Genomic DNA, 16,921 nt, shown 5'->3' on the forward strand with positions numbered 1-16,921 from the left:
GAACACTTTATCGGTTGCAAAGAGTGCTTCTTGCTATCAACTGCGGCAGTGGAACTAGAAATAGGTACCCAATCGTCTATGGGGTGGATGCAGTATTAAAAATATAATAATGTCCATCTAATCTTCAAATTGAAGGTTTCCTGCTTAAAAATTGGGGGTGGGGGTGGGGGTTTTGGTAGGGGTGGATGCAGATGCAGGTACAAGGTACACCATGTATTAAAAATATAGCAAAATAGTGAAATGTCTCTAACAACAATTGATTCTCAAAATTTTTAGTAACGTTTGTTGTGTTCCCTTCGAATCATCCGTTGCTTCTTTGGTATAGTAGCCTGTGCTCCAGACCCCTAACTTGAAAGTAGGGTTAGCGTGACAGGCTATGTTATAGTACACTCTCCTAATAACACAGCATAAGTAACATTACAAGGATAACCACATTTCAATTTTTGAGCCGTTGCTCTGCTTACATGCAGTGCCGATGTAACACGATGCAAATAAACGAAAGTGGTCTACTTCAAGTATCTTTGCCAATCAAAATATTTCGAAAATTTGATCACGTCAATACCCCCGTGGTCTTTTAGTTTTGTGGTAAAGGTGCGTCTTTAAAAAAATTCGTTGCCACGCGTTGGGTCTAATGGTTGGAATTTCTCCATACGTAAAACCAACGTATCTACGCACTAGTAGCTTAGTTACATTGTTGGATATCATTAGATTTCCTTTTGACTGCGGTTAAAAGATCTTTAACAACGTCTTCGTGGTGCCGCTCATCCCTGCAACGGAATCATGTCGGGTTTTAAGCTTCAGTTCAGACTGGTTCACTAAGGGGGCCCCCATATTTTTGCGTGTTGCGTTATTGGCCATATTTTTGTGCGTGAAATCGTGAAATCTCGATTTTTTATGCGCGATTTCATGAATTAAGATTCCTACGTAAAGCGTGAAACAGGAGTTTTCCTTGCGTTATGTCGTGAAAAGGCTTTAACTATCCGTGAATTCGCGAATGAAATTTTGAATGATAATTTTAAAAATTGCCGCAATCTCAACTAAATATTCAAAGTTTGAAAGTATTGTTGTAGTCCTTCAAACAGGCAATAGCTGGTATTACATCTATTGTTTGCGTGAGCGTGAAAATCCAATTTTACAGTGCGTGAATGCGTGAATCACAACCACTATGAGGTGGAGGGGGGGGGGGGGGGGGGGCACTAAGTTTAGTTACACGCAATTTTTCACAAGAAGCCGTTTGTAAGAAAACCAGCCGTAAGCCTGTTTTCCACTATCTGAGCATGCCTAGCCTGCGCACGGCTCGACCGGTTTCCCCAAAAATGAATTTAGAGCATGCGTAGTATAATCCTTTCGAATTTTGCAGCGAAGAAATCCAGTTCGCAGAGAGTAAAAATTCATATTATGTCTTTTTCGCGTACAACTTTTTCTTTTTGTTCACATATACACATATATTAGAAACCTTTTTTCCTTTTTCCAAAGGACCTTTTTTCCTAGTTTTTATCAACAATTGATGGCATTCATCGGATGCCCTGGGTTCTTTCGCAAACATAATGCCCTAGGTTCTAGAGAGTCAAGGGGTTGCAGAGAAGATCTTGTCGGGGGAGTGCGGAGAAGAAAAGGAAGAGAGACGGGAGAAATATCTCTCTTTCTTTTCATCCAACGCTTCAAAAAGAAATCCTTCGCCGAAACCCCTTTACAATGCTCTGCAACTCTGGGTACATACATAACAACTTCGCGACGGTATCTGTGCCATAAATATCAAGTTGCAGAGTCGATGGAGCGATCCAGGTGCAAAGGGGGCAGGGTTCTTGACAAATGAATTTGATAAATGATTCTCATATTCTAGTTACTTATTCATAACTGATGTTTTGATTTCGATCCGCTGCAAGCACCTCGACACTGGGCCAGTTTCTGGCTCAATAGTATTGCCTATGTTGATTTTAACGGGCTTTAGGTCTTCTAAGTTCTTCCAAGTTCTTCCAGGGGCTGCATTATAGAACGTCTTCTGTGAAGGAGAAATTTAGAACGCCTTATGTGAAGGAGCAAACATGAAAAGAGAAAATAAACGAACAACTGAAACGGGAAATGTTTGCTCCTTCACAGAAGGCGTTCTACAGTGAAGCCCTAGCTAGTCCTCGGAAGAAATCAGAACGAAGACTTGTAGCAAGTCAAACGTTGGTTAAATGACGTCATCATCTAAAGCAATAGAAAAATTGAATTAAAAGACATTAAAATTACATAAAATATCATTGATGATTAGTTAAGGCCAAAGTCATGTCGCGTTATTTCGTATTATATCATGTTAAATCAATCATGTCATGTCATGTCATGTCATGTCATGTCATGTCATGTCACGTCATGTCATATAATGTCATGTCATGTCATGTCATGTCATGTCATGTCATGTCATGTCATGTCATGTCATGTCATGTCATATATCATGTCTACTTTTCTCTTGTTGAAATGCAGACAGGTTTTAAAAAAAAAGATGCGTGATAATTTCTTATATTGAAATGAGATATGTTCTAAAAATAGAATTAAATGCATTAATGTTTATAGTATGCTTATATTTTCGATTTTTGATTTCCAATTGTCGCTATTGTTTCCATTCCTACTTTGCAATTATGGTAATGCTGATTTCATGTCCAGGAGGTAGATCTTTTTGGTGATTCAAGGTAACATAATTGCCAGAGTCGCGCCAAGTAGCCGACCCGGCTGGCACAACATCAACGTTAAACCCATTTGGGTAATGCAGGTTTTTATTGAGATAAATAACACTTTCCGTGCTTTTGCAACTTGCAGATACAATGTAGCTCATGGTGAATTTCTGCGTCTCCTTCTCAAACTTGAACCCTTTGGTAATACCTGCAACTGCCTGTGGGTATGTGCGGCTTGTGTTTTGTATATAAATGTGATGCGGTTTTGGTGCCCCTTCAGGACATCCCTTGTCATTCTCAGAGCAGCCTATTGGCTGATAATCTAGCGGCCGATAGTCCCAACCCGTCCATGATTGCATATGTTCATCACAGATATCGAAAAGCTCAAACATGTCTGCGACGCCCTTGGCACTGTTACTGACAACTAACAGCTCTGTCGCAAAACCTGCGCATTTCAGCCGTTTTATGTCCTGTGCGCGAACCTCGAACTGGAACTTCTTGTTGAAATCAGGAGGCTCGTAGTAATGGTAGCTTAAAACACTTCGGTTTTGGTAGGCTGAGCCCCCAGGTACTGTTTTAAAACCAGCTGCGAAAAAATCCCATGTCACTCCCTCAAAGAAAACATTGTGATGTTTATCGAAGTTTCGAATCGCCTTGTGGAGCTTTTCGTATGCAGGAGCAAGGTTCTTCTCGTCCGCAACACCAGGCACCATTAATGATGGGTCACTGCAATGAAAAAAGTTAAGGTTGACCTGGACCAGCAACTAAGGAGTGGTTAAATGCACAGGACGTATATAAAAAAGGCCTAAACCAGGGGTCAGGGCAATGAAAAAATAGCCAAAAATTGGGGATCGTTTGTAAGAATATCCCTGAGAATGTTTATGACTTTCTTATTGGTTGTTAAGACTAGACATCGCTGAACTAACTAACTAACTAACTAACTAACTAACTAACTAACTAACTAACTAACTAACTAACTAACTAACTAACTAACTAACTAACTAACTAAATAACTAATTAACTAAATAACTAAAGAACTAAAGAACTAACTAAGTAGTTAGTTAAAGCTTGATATGAATAATTAAGTAAGTAGCTAGCTAACTAGCGGTCTAATGAACTATCTTGCTAACTAATAAACTGTCCAGGCATTTACTTATTTGCCCTAAACATTTAATATATACTTTAAATAACAGAATAACTAATAACTTCATTCAATACAAAATACTTAAATAGGTCTTAAGCAGTGACACATTTACCCGAGGCATACAATGGTGCAATTGTGTTTTTAGCAGTGCTTCTTCTACCCAGGACCTACAATGTTACAACTAGTAAGTTACATGGGGCAACTAACGCATGGAATCTTGCGCTGCAAGTAGATGGTGCAATGCCTAGCAGGGAGTCTGGCCGAGTTCTCAGGTGTCCGAGAAAGAAAATAGCTTAGCTTAAGGCTAAGGAGGCTAGGGGGCGGATAATGGCATTCAAATACAAAATTGAAAGCAATAAAACAGATTGTGGTCAGGAGGGAAAAGCAAAGACCAAAAGGTGCGGGAGCTGTGCTTGTCCAAAATGATGAATTCAGAGCGTACATTTTTTATACGACCATTTATGAATGTTTTGATATTATTAAAAGTGCCCTTATATTAAAAGTGACAATACAGATTTCCCATACTAAACAAAGCTCTCATGCAAGCGACGAAAAAGATAATGAATGATAGATTGATATGATTTTAATAGTGGTTAATTTGCAATTACAGATTTATCAATTACATATTAAGATATAAGATACAAATTTCAAAATAATTTAAAGTACTGCTCATTAGGCGCATGTAAAAGCCACACTTGAGTATACGTCACACTTCTTCTTCATCTTGTGTCAATGATAAAAAAATAAAACAACTGCACCATTATATTTCAGGAGTAGTCCAAAATACAAGGAAATAGGACATCTTTATGTTTACATCATTGGAGGGCGTTCTTATCATAGGAAATCTGTTGCGGCCGAAATGACGTATGGAGCCTGTCCTTTTTAAATGTTTGCGAATAAACAAAAGCACTTTGTAGCAAATGTGATTATATGAGAAGTCTAATAGAATTACATGTGCAAGTTACGAGAGACAGAAAACTATAAAATCTTTTAAAAAAAAATTCAGGGTGCAATATTGACCTGTCAGTGTAAATCTTATAAAAGGTGACGACATATAATCGTTAAATGTTTGGTTTAAACAGTATTTGCAGTCTACTATTGTAAAATCTTTTTGCTGGAATCGGTGTGTTTGTTTTCCTAATTACAAGAATTTCAAATTGATGTACAACATTTGGAGTTCACGTTCAGGGTGTTTCGTCTAGTTAACAGTTATGTTTAATTTGACGAAATTTCAAATTGTAAAAAAAACAAAAGATTTTCATCCACTGATGCAAAAAGCACGGGACATAAAATGAAGTATAGTTCTCTGTTTGTGATTCACGAGGCAAAAAATACGTTAAATGTTGTTGAAGTAAAACACCAGCTGTAGATTTGCAAAAATTGGACTGGACAAATCTGTTGTAAGGTGTGATTAGAAATTTGTATGCAACGGATATTGCAATGATAAATACAGCACTGCTCACCAGTCACACGGCAATAAAAATCTGGAAAATGGTACTGCTTTTATTAGTCATATTTGTCTTTCACATAATCCTTTTCATACCCGCTTTACTTTGCCACAGAGAAGTGTTTTATAATCAGCAGCAGTAAAGATGATTGAGTCTATAAAATGAGTGAACTCAGGTAATCATTCCATTATTTCCATTATTTCCACTGAAAATAAAAACAATCAAGTTTTCCTTGACTAAGCTGCAGCTGTAGTGCGCAAAAAACTAGCTGCTGCCATTTGAAGATTCTCGAAGTCTCGAAAACGTGACAAACACTGCTAGGGCGTTCTTTGCAGAGGGTAAGGGATGAATCATTTAGTGATTTCAGAGAAATGATTCATTAAAATAACTAAATGGTGAGGTTGTAGAGGCAGCTCACCCCCTTGCGAAATGTTTAAAGAAAGTATCTTGCCTTGAAAACATTTCTCAAACCCTACCTGGCTTAACCAAAGAGTGCAAACTGTTCAAAGATTTTCAAGGATGATCTAGCAACTTCTTTATTTTTAAGATGCCAACATAACTTATTGTGATCTCGAAAAAATATTACAATCTTCTGTTGAGTAGGCTTGGAAAGCTCTTAACCTATCTTTGCCTCTTTCACTTCGAGCTGTAAGGTTTTAATTTAGTGTCTTAGGCAGGCTGATAGTCATCTGAGCATAACAAAAGATTTTTTAATTTCAGTTTCAGTGAATGACGTTAGCGAAGCTTTTTTCACAGTGTATCGATATCAGCCTATCGTTAGGTTACCTATGTCCTTTTATTCCCTTAGACCTTTTATTGGATTTACGGAGTAATGTTGATTTCCTTGTGTTGATAAGGCGCAAGATCTAAGAAAGCGCAATTTACTTATATAAGAATGGAGAAAGTTTTGCTTTAAAAATCTGGAGAACATTCTATGTTAAAATGAGTCATGCAAAATTGCATGTTAATGTATTCATTTTCTCAGTTTTGCCGAGTCCAATATTACTCAAGGTTGGCTCTTTTTTGACCAGTCTAAAATAGACAGACTTTAGATGTTAAATTGTTTGTTTTCTTTTTGCACTTCTTTGTCATCGCCTTCCAAATATAAGGAATTGAAGGACTGCGCTCAATGTAGATTTTTGTTTTTGTTTTCATAGAGGTTTTTACAATAAGCATTTTAGTATAGGCAGAGAAAGGATCTCATGATCGTTCCGCCAAATTCTGATTCCCCTCTAATTTGTACTGCTTGCTATCGGTCCGTAACATTTAGGTAAAAATGTTTTCAGCACAAAATGTTCAGAAATTGAAAACCTCTAAAATATAACCAACAATGACATATTGGTGAATTTCTGAAAAATCTGAAAAATTATATCTATAGATCGGTACTGTAAACATTTCAAAACAGTACATAATCTAACAATCCCTTGGTTCGCAATTTTTGGGGTTAGGCATAAAAGACCAATACCCATGATGCCCCTTTTCTCGGATATTTGAAGCTGCATTGTCTACTGATCATGATCTTGGCGTATGATGTTGGTGTTGCAGAAATATGAATGGACTTCAAATGAACAAGCGATTTTTACCCTTACTGGCAAACAGTCGTGAATTTTTGAATTAATTTCTCTTAACTGTTTCACTAGCTAACTGCTTCTGGTCTAGCGAGTGAGTCAGAAAATTCAACTATCCTGCTTTTGCACGCCCGCACTTTATTGTCATCAATAATCTTTGGAATCTTTGAAATTTCTCTAAACAAAGTCAATAGTTGCCCAGAATAGTCGTAAAAATTTCAATTATTATTAAACTGAATGCCCAATCTATTTGCAAATATTTATTCCCTTTTTATTTCTTTTAAAAAATGTAGGATAACATTTAGTCCCAAAGTTACAGTGGACAAAATGTAGTTGCTCCTAAGGACCTTTTATACATAGTAGGAAAGAAGGGAAGGAGGGAAGGTGGGAAGGAGAGAAGGAGGGAAGGAGGGAAGGAGGGAAGGAGGGGAGGAGGGAAGGAGGGAAGGAGGGGAGGAGGGAAGGGGGGGGAGGAGGGGAGGAGGGGAGGAGGGGAGGAGGGGAGGAGAGAGATGTTGGACCTTACATGCATTCTTTTTGTTGGATTTGTAGGACTTGAAGTTGGATTTGAAGGACTTAGATGTTGGACTTGAAGTAGGGAGATGTTGGACTTGACCCGTTATAAGGTAAGTGTCTTATCTGCTGTCCTCAAGATATTTCAGCATATCTGCACGAATGCTGATCTACCCGTGTACCTAAAAGCTCTAATTCTACATCACCAACTTACCGGAAAACGTCCCCTGCAAATGGTTCATTTATTAGCTCGTAACCAATAACGCTGCTGTAATCCTTGAAACCCTGTGCTGTTTTCCCCCAGAATTCCGCCCATGCATCAAGCAGTCCATCGGTGTTGTTGTACAAACTTTGAAATGCAGCTGCAGATGCTTCGGTGAAATAATAGTCGCTCCAAGTGTGTTTTGCACAGTCCTTTGAAGATGGGTATCCGGTTTCTGGGTCAATTGGGTATTTGTCTTCCAGTGGGAAGGGAAAGTTTTGAGCATTGCCTGCAATTATTCGAAAGAAATCAACTATAAAAATATCAAGAGTAGCTACTCTACGTCAAATAGTACTACCTCAATCAGCAAATCTGTTAAAATGTTATCCAGTTGGTCTATGTCATATCCTGCCTCGATCTGAGCAGGTGACTTAATTTAAGTAAGAGGTCTCGAATCCAGTTGCAACATGAACAAAACATATTGCTAGTTTTAGCTGCTCAACAAAATTTTAGAAGGTTTTTCAAGGCTTTTGTCTTATAACGGAAATCTATCTACAATCACTGCCAAAAGTCTTGGAACACTAACATCAGTTTCCAAAGGCAAATTCAGCCACCCCCTCTCCCCCTAGGAACAATGTTGATTTACTATAGAAAAAAGAAAAGGGGCACATAGAACGCTTTTTCTTATAGCTTGCTTGATATTTTTCTATGCTCTCAACATTGTTTTGGGGGAAAGGGGAACGGAAGTAGTAGTATTCGGGAAAACAAATGCACCATAAATAAGCGCAGTGCAAAGTGTTGGGTGTTCTAAGTAATTTTGGTAACGATTGCAGCTTCATCGCTGAGAGATGCTAATGTCTGTAGACTGCTTTAATGATTTTATTAGCTGATTGTAGAAAAAATCAAGACCCTATGTTCTCGCTCACTGTTTGCATTAATCATTGTAGTCTCTGATAACTGTGAACCTTTCAAACTTTGTTATTTAAGTTTGTTCAAAGCAAGAGGAGCTGATTCTGGATTTTTCAGTTTGGCTTTACTAAATCCAGCTCTAAAAACTGGAAAGGCTTTTTTTCTAAATAAAGCTCAGAATGCTTTGAAAATAGAAAAGTATTTTTTTGCCATTGAGAAAACGCTCATCGGTAATCTTATAAAGAAATATAATGAAGTTAGCAGTAGTGGAAAGACTCCAATTCAAACTTTTCTAGATAAGAAATGCAAGGAGTTGTAATTTCGAGGAAGGCAGATGAAAACGAAGAAACTAAAGCATGACACCAAGACCCCGCCTTGTCTTCATTATTTTTCTGAGTGAAGTGTTTGGCTAATCGAAGTATTATATCCGAGCTCATAATAACTATTGTTCGAAGGAGAATTGAAAACATGTTTGCTTCTCGTTCGGAGGAATTGCGAAAGATAGAAAGCCAAAGTTTAAATTATTTACCCTCTCTTTTGCTTATCTCCTGCAATGATCAGCACCAAAACGGAATGACAGTTTTAATCTTCGATTTTGCTCACCTTCTTTTCAAATATTGACAAGGATAAGAAGCTTTTTAGAACCACCAAATAACATTTCCCTGTTTTCAGTTTACTTTAACGTAATGCCAAGGATTATTTTGAGTTATTATAACCGTTTTAAATCTCCGTCGGGCACTTTGACATGATTTAAGCAAAGAACATGAAATTTTAATAGATTACTGAACACAGCACGCCCATTTAACTGCCGAAAGATTTTGTATATGGAAAACATATTGTTTTTTGCAGTTTCCTGAAAACCTGTTTATCTGTTATTTTAGCTAGGTATGTATTTTAGATTGAAAACCTCCACGACACACACAGCACTAGAGCCTGGGTCACAAGTTTGATGGAATTGCGAAGCCCTAGGCATTATTTCTGCAGCCTAATAATGTCATTATTACTTATACTCTTTCAGTATGATTCATTTGATTGGTATTATATGATCAATATTATTTTTTTTTTGATTGATATTACAGCGCATACGTTCAGCAATGGCAAACTATTTGAGAATGCTAGTTAATAAATTTCAAGTCTTTTAGACCTTCACTCTTTCCTTCAAAAACAAAAAACTTTTAATTTTTATATTGAGACCAAATTTTTTGTTGAAAAGAAGCACGATGTTAGAATTTTTGGAATGCTTTGGTTGTTTTTATGGCTGTTGTTATATGAGTATCGAGGCACTATGCTCTAAACTATTTCTAAGACCAGTAGATAGAATTTTTTTTCTTTACAATTTTAGTAGCAGGGTACCCTGGGTAGTAGCAGGGTTCAGCTGATAAAATCTGCCCTTTTTGTTAAAACGAGAAAATATTTTCATATTGCTTTTTTCTGATTTTTCATCTGATGCTTTGGTATTTTTTCACACTGTTACAGTGCCGTCGGTATGAAATTCATATTAGGGGAGGGGGCTGCCCATTGTCTTGCTTCCCATTCAGCACACTGTTATAAGGAAATATACTATAGTTTGACAATAATTGTGGGTCTGCAACCCCCCCCCTCCCCCGCCCCCTCTTCCGAAAGCCCTGTGTTATTATCTGTTATCATTCTTTCGGCAAATCGAGCATCGTTTTTGTTATAAAGCCTCTTCTTATAAATAAGGGAGTATAGATGAAAGTGGATAATTTCCAGCAGTTTTTATGACACTCATGGCGCAGTAGCTGTCAATCACATCAAAGGGACCGTTAAAAATCACATTTTTTTACTTGCCTGAATTAACAGCCCAGTCTGGAAAGCCCTCTACGCAAAACTTCCTTGACATGACATCTTGATGCATATCTAACAGTGTGTATATTCCATACTTTGCGGCAGTTGACACAATTTTCTGCATCACTTCCATGTACGTTGCATTGTACTGGCCCCTTTGAGGAACATAGCCAGGCAGCATCCAACCTGAAAATAAAAACCTCTTTACACTGAATTTATCCAACCGTCTTACGATTGTATATTTTTCCGATGATTTCTTTCCCTAGAATGAGGGGCAACATAAGTAAATCAACTTAGGAGAGTGACACCCGTTATATTGTTCCAGAGGAATTTCGGAACATTTAGAAAACGTGTGACGCTTTACTTCTATTGTAGTCAGTGGTGAAGATAGAGGGGTCAGGAGGGGCGAATAACCTCCCTGTAAAGATAAACAGTTATTTTGTCAGAAAATTTCTAATCTTGTCGGAAATCAATATAAGTGTAATATTTTTGGAGAAGATATTTTAAAGCTGAGTAGAAAGATTTCTTCCGTTGTTCTGAATTAGATTGGCAATTGCTTTCAATGAGTTTTTGTACTTGAAAATGTCTTTTTAGAGGAGGAGACTTAGAGGATAAGACTTGAGCCCCTGTTTTATTTCAGTTCTATTGTCGTTATGTTATGTTAAAATTCATGAAAAATTGAAGCAATCTTAATTTCTTGCCCCTCCTATAGAGTCCTCATCTACATCACAACTTATAGTAAATATTTAGATTTATAGAGATGATAAGATGATTATGATAGTTTTTCTATGTATCCATCACCATTTGGAGGTGGGGGGGGGGGGGTATGGCCCCCTCCTTTTTTGCAGAACAATAGAATCTGCTTTTAAGGGTTTATATTTCTTGCAATAACTCTTGTTATGGGTCTTTAAACTGCTCTTGGCCCCACTACTTTTCAACTTGGGTGGGTGCCCCTGAAAAGTAATACCGACAAGATGACACTTGAAGTGTAGGTTACCGATTTCTACCAAAAGCACGCTCATATCTCCCTATGATTACGCTTATCACATGTGAAAAGTTTTGCAGACGTGTATCATCCCAAAGCATGAGCATATTCAAATTACTACCAAAGACGCCAAGGTACTGGGGGGGGGGGTGTCTCTAGACAAATTGGCAAACTCTTGCGGTAGTTTACTATAACATGGGCTCCGACAAAGGTTGAAAAGTGGGGGGCCAAGGAAAATTTAACACCCATAGCAAAAGATTTTGAAAAAAACTGTTTTTGCTTTTGCAAAAAAGTGGGAGGTCCAAGGCCCCCCCCCTTCGTCGGAGGCCCTGTATAACCTCGATAACATACTTCAGCCAATAAACAAAAGGAGGGCTACAGCCTTCAAGCCCCCCGGGTTCTGGCGCTGGCGTCCCTGACTACTGAATGCTTGTCCCCGAGCCTGAGATAGTTTTCCAGGAAGATCAACCAGAAACTGTTGATTTTCAACTTTGAACTGTTAAGCATTAGGAAATGCCGGAGCATTAGCTATAATCAGAACACAAACAAAAATAATAATAAGATGAAAAGAGGCAGATACAGTAATAAGTAATAAAGAAACACCGCTGTGTCTAAGCATTAAGGCCCTGTAGTACCGCTACCTACCGAGTCTAACAGCATTTAGCCCCAAGCTTTGCAACAGTTTCATATCAACCTCAGAAAAGGTGCCATGGTCGTGGCCTGTTGTCTTTGGGTGGTATGGTGGCCCTTTAACGACGACATTTGTACCGTGGAAAAACCGTTCTCGGCCAAGAGAATCAACAAACTGTTGCGTTTCCGGGTTGACGTTGATAAGAAGATTTGCATCTAGAATTGTTTCTGTGTATGGGAATGCAGATGTACAGGCGGCGAGTACAAGACAAGAAAGAAGTATTTTCAGAGCCATGCTGCAAATCTCCAATGCTGCTTGGATGATTTGATGCTGATCATATGACCATATATTCACAAGACAACTTGATGCACTTCCGCTATTGGATTACAGGGTGGTTCTTTTCGCTACATCCAGCTATTCCTATCAGCCCCTCATACCACTAACCCTAATGATGACGCCCCAGGGGACTGGACGTTCTTTTCTTTGTGCATTTAATTTCAATCAGTTTGAACATTACTAAAGGAATTATTCATCACATTTTCCCTGTCAAAAACGATTGAAGATAATACATGGTACAATCACTGCCAAAATTACTTGGAACACCTAGCACTTTGCGCTGTGCTTTTCTATTTTTCATTTGTTTTCTTGAATACTACCACTTCTGCCCCCCTTTCCCCCCAAAACAATGTTGAAAGTATAGAGAAATATCAAACAATCCACAAGAAAAAGCGTACTCCATAACCCCTTTCTTTTTTCTATAGTAAATCAACATTGTTCCTAGGGGGAGAGGGGGATGGCTGAATTTTCCTTTGAAAATCTACGTTAGTGTTCCAAGAGTTTTGGCAGTGATTGTACATGAAAAGGTTTCTCCAAGTCCTTTTTAAGTGCATGGTCACAATTTTTTCTAGGAGCTATGCCCCTTTTCCAGATAAATGCAGACCTCTGTGAAATTTTCAGGCTTCGTGGAATCTCAATTTCAATGAAAAAGAAGCCTAGAGAAAAAGTTCAATCTCCCAGAGACCAATTGACTCACGAAAGGCCGCTGATAGGTTTCAGAGCTTCATACAATTAGCTTAAAATGCATTTCAGAATATTTCTTGTAGTCATTTCTTGGAAGCTTTAAAACGTTTTACTATTTGCAAGCATACTTTTGCTACATTTGATTAATTCCATTCTAAAATGGAATTCATTATTTTATGTGGCCCCGTACTCCTCGAGGCCCTGGGGCAAGTATCCTGGGTACCAGATTTTATAGAATGACTCGGACACCCAGGGTATGTAGCAATTTGTTCCCCTTCTGCCCCCTCTCTCAGCAGCCCTGGACGTATACCGCATTTTCTTCGTGTTCATTAAGTTGCCAAAATTATCTATAGTTCATCCTTCCCCCTGTTTGTATCACTGGCACTGCGCAGGAAAAGATCCCAGTGTCACCAACACTGCTTTTAGCGGCATCTGAACCACAAATGTGAAATATCTCTTCCCGAAATAGTTTTTTAAGTTGAAATTCTTATTGAATTAGTTGAATTTCTAACTCGAAATAGTTCTTAGAAAGTTGAAATTCAGAGCAGGGGGGGGGGCAAATGCAAGTTTTTTAAGGGGGTGTTTGTTCTTTGAAGGGACCGAGTTTTCGCCACGACAGACCGATTTTTGCGAAATAGATATTGTGGGGGTCGCTATTGCATTCCCCTTGATATTTGCGCATCAAACGCCTCGCATAGTTGGAAATAAGATAAAGCATGTGCATATGGCGAAAAAGTCAATGTTGTCCCTGGCAGCTAATTTTTCTTAAAAACGTAAAAAAGAAGCAAAAATATATCAAAAGACGAGAATAAATAAACATAACTACAACTGACAGTAAGTTGCATTCCAACAAAAGCATTAGGGGCGTCCATTTAAAAACTCATCAAATTTGTGATAATCAAGTGATAATCAGCGAAATCTTGAAATAATTCTTCCCTGAATGCAGAGACTATTCTAATGTATGGAAACCCCCAAAACGTGAACACATTGGTATTTTTTTTCAAACTTTTCGATTTTAGGCCGGGAAAAAGTTATAATCAGCGAAATTTTGAAATAATTCTTCCCTGAATGCGGAGACTGTCCTCTTTAATATTTTATAGTGATGCATTTATGGTTTTCTAATGTACGGAAACCCCCAAAAGGCGAACGAACAGGTCTTTTTTATTCTGTTTCCACTTTTCGATTTCAGGCCGGGCAAAAGTGATAATTAACGAACTGTTGTTAATCCGTAGTGCAGACTTCCGCTTTTTCTGCATGCTGCTGTCTGGTCTGTCTTCCGCACTGGGTCCGCGGAAGTGAATATTTATGATGTGGTTTGAGAATTTTGGCATACTTTGTTATTTGACCATATTTTTTCATATTTCGCAGTATTTCGCAGAATTTCATTCCTTTTCGTTTCGTTTCGTTGATTATATAATAAGCCCGTGCCTATATATACTTAATTATGACCAGTTTCAATATCCAATTAAAAAATTAAACACCAAAGCAGGCAGAAGAGAAATTTTGTCGTTAACTTCTTTAATCTCTGTGCTCGCCATTAACTTAATTTAGTGATGCAAATATATTTACAAACTATATAAAATGACTTCCTGGAACTAGAACCAAATAATGCAAACAAGAACTTCCACTGTAATTCCGAAGAATACTTTGTAAATTCTATGAAGTGCAGAAGTATGTGAAATATTTAAAGAAAGAGAGAAGGATTCTATTTGACTTGGCGAGAATAGGCACGTAAGCATCGTGCTCGGTTGGAGATTACCCGTAGCCGGAAACGACAAACGCATTCAAACATTTGACAAAGATACTAAAATTCAGTGACTGCAACACAACAAGATGGAATCGAGCAAAGCATTGGCACTTGGTCCTGGAGCATGCATCATTTTCATTCTCCTGGTTTGTCTTTTGGCAGATTTAGCCTATTTACATTTGAAGGTTTTTCAACTAGAAGACAAACTCACAACAAAGGAGCCAATTGTGCAGTCGACGGCTTCAGAACGGGCTCAACTTTGGCTCAAAATTCAGGCTGAATTTGAAAGACAGCATGCTGTACAGATGAAAGAGGTTGATCTAGTTGTGAGAAAAAGATCAAAACGAGAAGTCAGACATTTTCAACAGTTCAATTCTGAGGCCTTTTTAACTTTTTTTCTTCGAAAAGCGCTCGCAGCTGACACCAATATGAGGTGTCGAAATGCTACATTTACTTGCCGGAAAGGAGACAAAGGTGAGAGAGGTCCTGCTGGGGAACGAGGTATTAAGGGAAAACCTGGTCCAATAGGAATTAAAGGTGGGAAAGGCGAGAGAGGAATCGCAGGACCTGTTGGACCCATTGGTCACAAGGGACAAAAAGGTGACCGCGGGGAAGCTGGAAAATCGGTCACAAAGGCAAGGATCATTTCAAGGTTTCCGAGGATAACTAAACGTCCAGAATTGGAAAATGTATCGTTAACCTGTGAAGCTGAGGGTAACCCGAAGCCAAAGATATCATGGAAGTTTCAAGGCAAAAAGGATGATGCAAGGTACTCTTACCCAAGCAGTCACACACTTCATATTGTTGCCATTACAGAGAAAGATGCAGGCAAAATTCAATGTATTGCGAGCAATATATTTGGAAATGATATTGCTGAAACTTTACTTGATGTTCACACGAGACCAAAAGTTTTTCTGTCTTCAGAGAAAGTTATAGGGAAAACAGGTGTATCTTTAAAAGTAGATTGCCGAGTCAGTGGTAATCCGGTACCAAAAATCATTTGGAAGAAAGCACATGGCCGCAACAACGCGGAAACAATTTTGTCACAGAATGGCTCGACAGCTACACTCGAGTTCAAAGAACCAACATGGAAAGATGCAGGCTTCTATAGCTGCTTAGGCCTCAATATGCTGGGAGTGGATAAGGGAAATTTGTTGGTAGAGATTGCCGAGAAAACCGACTGCAGTGTGCTGAAGAGAAGGGGTCAAGACAAAGATGGAATTTACTGGATTAATCCAGATTGGGGAAATCAATTCAAGGTTTACTGCGATATGACAACTGCTGGAGGTGGATGGACCGTAATCCAGCGACGATTTGACGGATCCGAAGATTTTTTCAGGGATTGGAGCGGTTACAAATTAGGGTTTGGAAAGTTAGACCGCGAATTTTGGCTGGGAAATGATAAAATTCATCGTTTGACAAAACGGACAGATATGAAGTTAAGATTCGAACTACAGGCTAAGGACGGTGATAAAGCTTTTGCAGAATACCACACATTTATGATCGATGAGGAGAAAAGCAAATACATGGCGCATGTTAGTGGCTACCGCGGGACAGCAGGTGACTCTTTCAGCCGGGTAAATAAAATGCATTTCTCAACGAGAGACCGAGATTACGATACTGCTGGCAATAGTTGTGCAATTTCTTATCATGGTGCTTGGTGGTACGGTGCATGCCATGCCTCAAATCTGAATGGTAAATACTTAAATGGGTCACATTCTTCTTATGCAGACGGCATCAACTGGCATACCTTCAAAGGCCATTATGATTCTCTAGTCAAAACTGAAATGAAAATCAAAGCAAATCCTTAATAGCAGTGACAGTGAAAATTGTTGTTTTGTTGTCCAGTTGACCATTTTATTTACACCAGCAATATGTTAGTTGATTCACAATCAACTTCTTTATTTTCTTTTCTAAGTCTATTTTGCGGAAGTCGGATCGGCGCAAAGAGGTAGAAGTTTCACCTTTCCTCGTTGCTTCTTATGATATGTCAATACACCCTTTCTTTCTTATAAGAACAATTGTATAATAACATGAGCCTCAAATTGGTCAGAAGTTAAGAACAAATTAAGAACAAGCTGGGACTGACTAAAGGTGATACTGTAAAATGTGACTTTGAATAATAACGTGAAGCCCTCCAAAAAAATTTGATCTAAAAAGTTTTTTGCCAATGAGCCCTGAATACCTCCCTAGAGCGCATTAACTAACAATTGCACTGCTTACACTGTAAAAAGATAAGGACAAATTCTGAACAACCCAGCCTTGAATTTTCGAAAAAATTAAGAACAGCAAGC

General features: G+C 38.4%; 2 protein-coding genes across 2 annotated transcripts; one reads left to right on the top strand and one right to left on the bottom strand.

The window, feature by feature from the left end:
• Nucleotides 1-2,493: 2,493 nt before the first annotated feature.
• Nucleotides 2,494-12,253, bottom strand: LOC135685666 (endoglycoceramidase). The gene is made up of 4 exons (XM_065201662.2): nt 11,875-12,253; nt 10,248-10,430; nt 7,542-7,818; nt 2,494-3,380 (listed from the first exon to the last, which is right to left on the bottom strand). The coding sequence occupies exons 1-4, from the start codon at nt 12,152-12,154 to the stop codon at nt 2,609-2,611; spliced, it is 1,512 nt and encodes a 503-aa protein (XP_065057734.2). The 5' UTR covers nt 12,155-12,253; the 3' UTR covers nt 2,494-2,608.
• A 1,123-nt stretch (nt 12,254-13,376) lies between these two features.
• Nucleotides 13,377-16,519, top strand: LOC135685665 (uncharacterized). The gene has a single exon (XM_065201661.2). The coding sequence runs from the start codon at nt 14,714-14,716 to the stop codon at nt 16,436-16,438; it is 1,725 nt and encodes a 574-aa protein (XP_065057733.2). The 5' UTR covers nt 13,377-14,713; the 3' UTR covers nt 16,439-16,519.
• The last annotated feature ends 402 nt before the right edge of the window (nt 16,520-16,921 follow it).

This window comes from Rhopilema esculentum, chromosome 15, assembly GCF_057945365.1.
Source record: "Rhopilema esculentum isolate cy_ngs chromosome 15, ASM5794536v1, whole genome shotgun sequence".
NCBI lineage: Eukaryota > Metazoa > Cnidaria > Scyphozoa > Rhizostomeae > Rhizostomatidae > Rhopilema > Rhopilema esculentum.

What these genes read in the sequence shown, in the direction of transcription:
- LOC135685666 (XM_065201662.2), bottom strand. Translation starts at nt 12,154, where the DNA reads ATGGCTCTGAAAATACTTCTTTCTTGTCTTGTACTCGCCGCCTGTACA. An exon ending in GCTAAATGCTGTTAGACTCG is followed by an intron (nt 10,431 to 11,874) that starts GTAGGTAGCGGT and finishes TTTTATTTTCAG; the next exon opens with GTTGGATGCTGCCTGGCTAT. An exon ending in AGACTGGGCTGTTAATTCAG is followed by an intron (nt 7,819 to 10,247) that starts GCAAGTAAAAAA and finishes GAATAATTGCAG; the next exon opens with GCAATGCTCAAAACTTTCCC.
- LOC135685665 (XM_065201661.2), top strand. Translation starts at nt 14,714, where the DNA reads ATGGAATCGAGCAAAGCATTGGCACTTGGTCCTGGAGCATGCATCATT.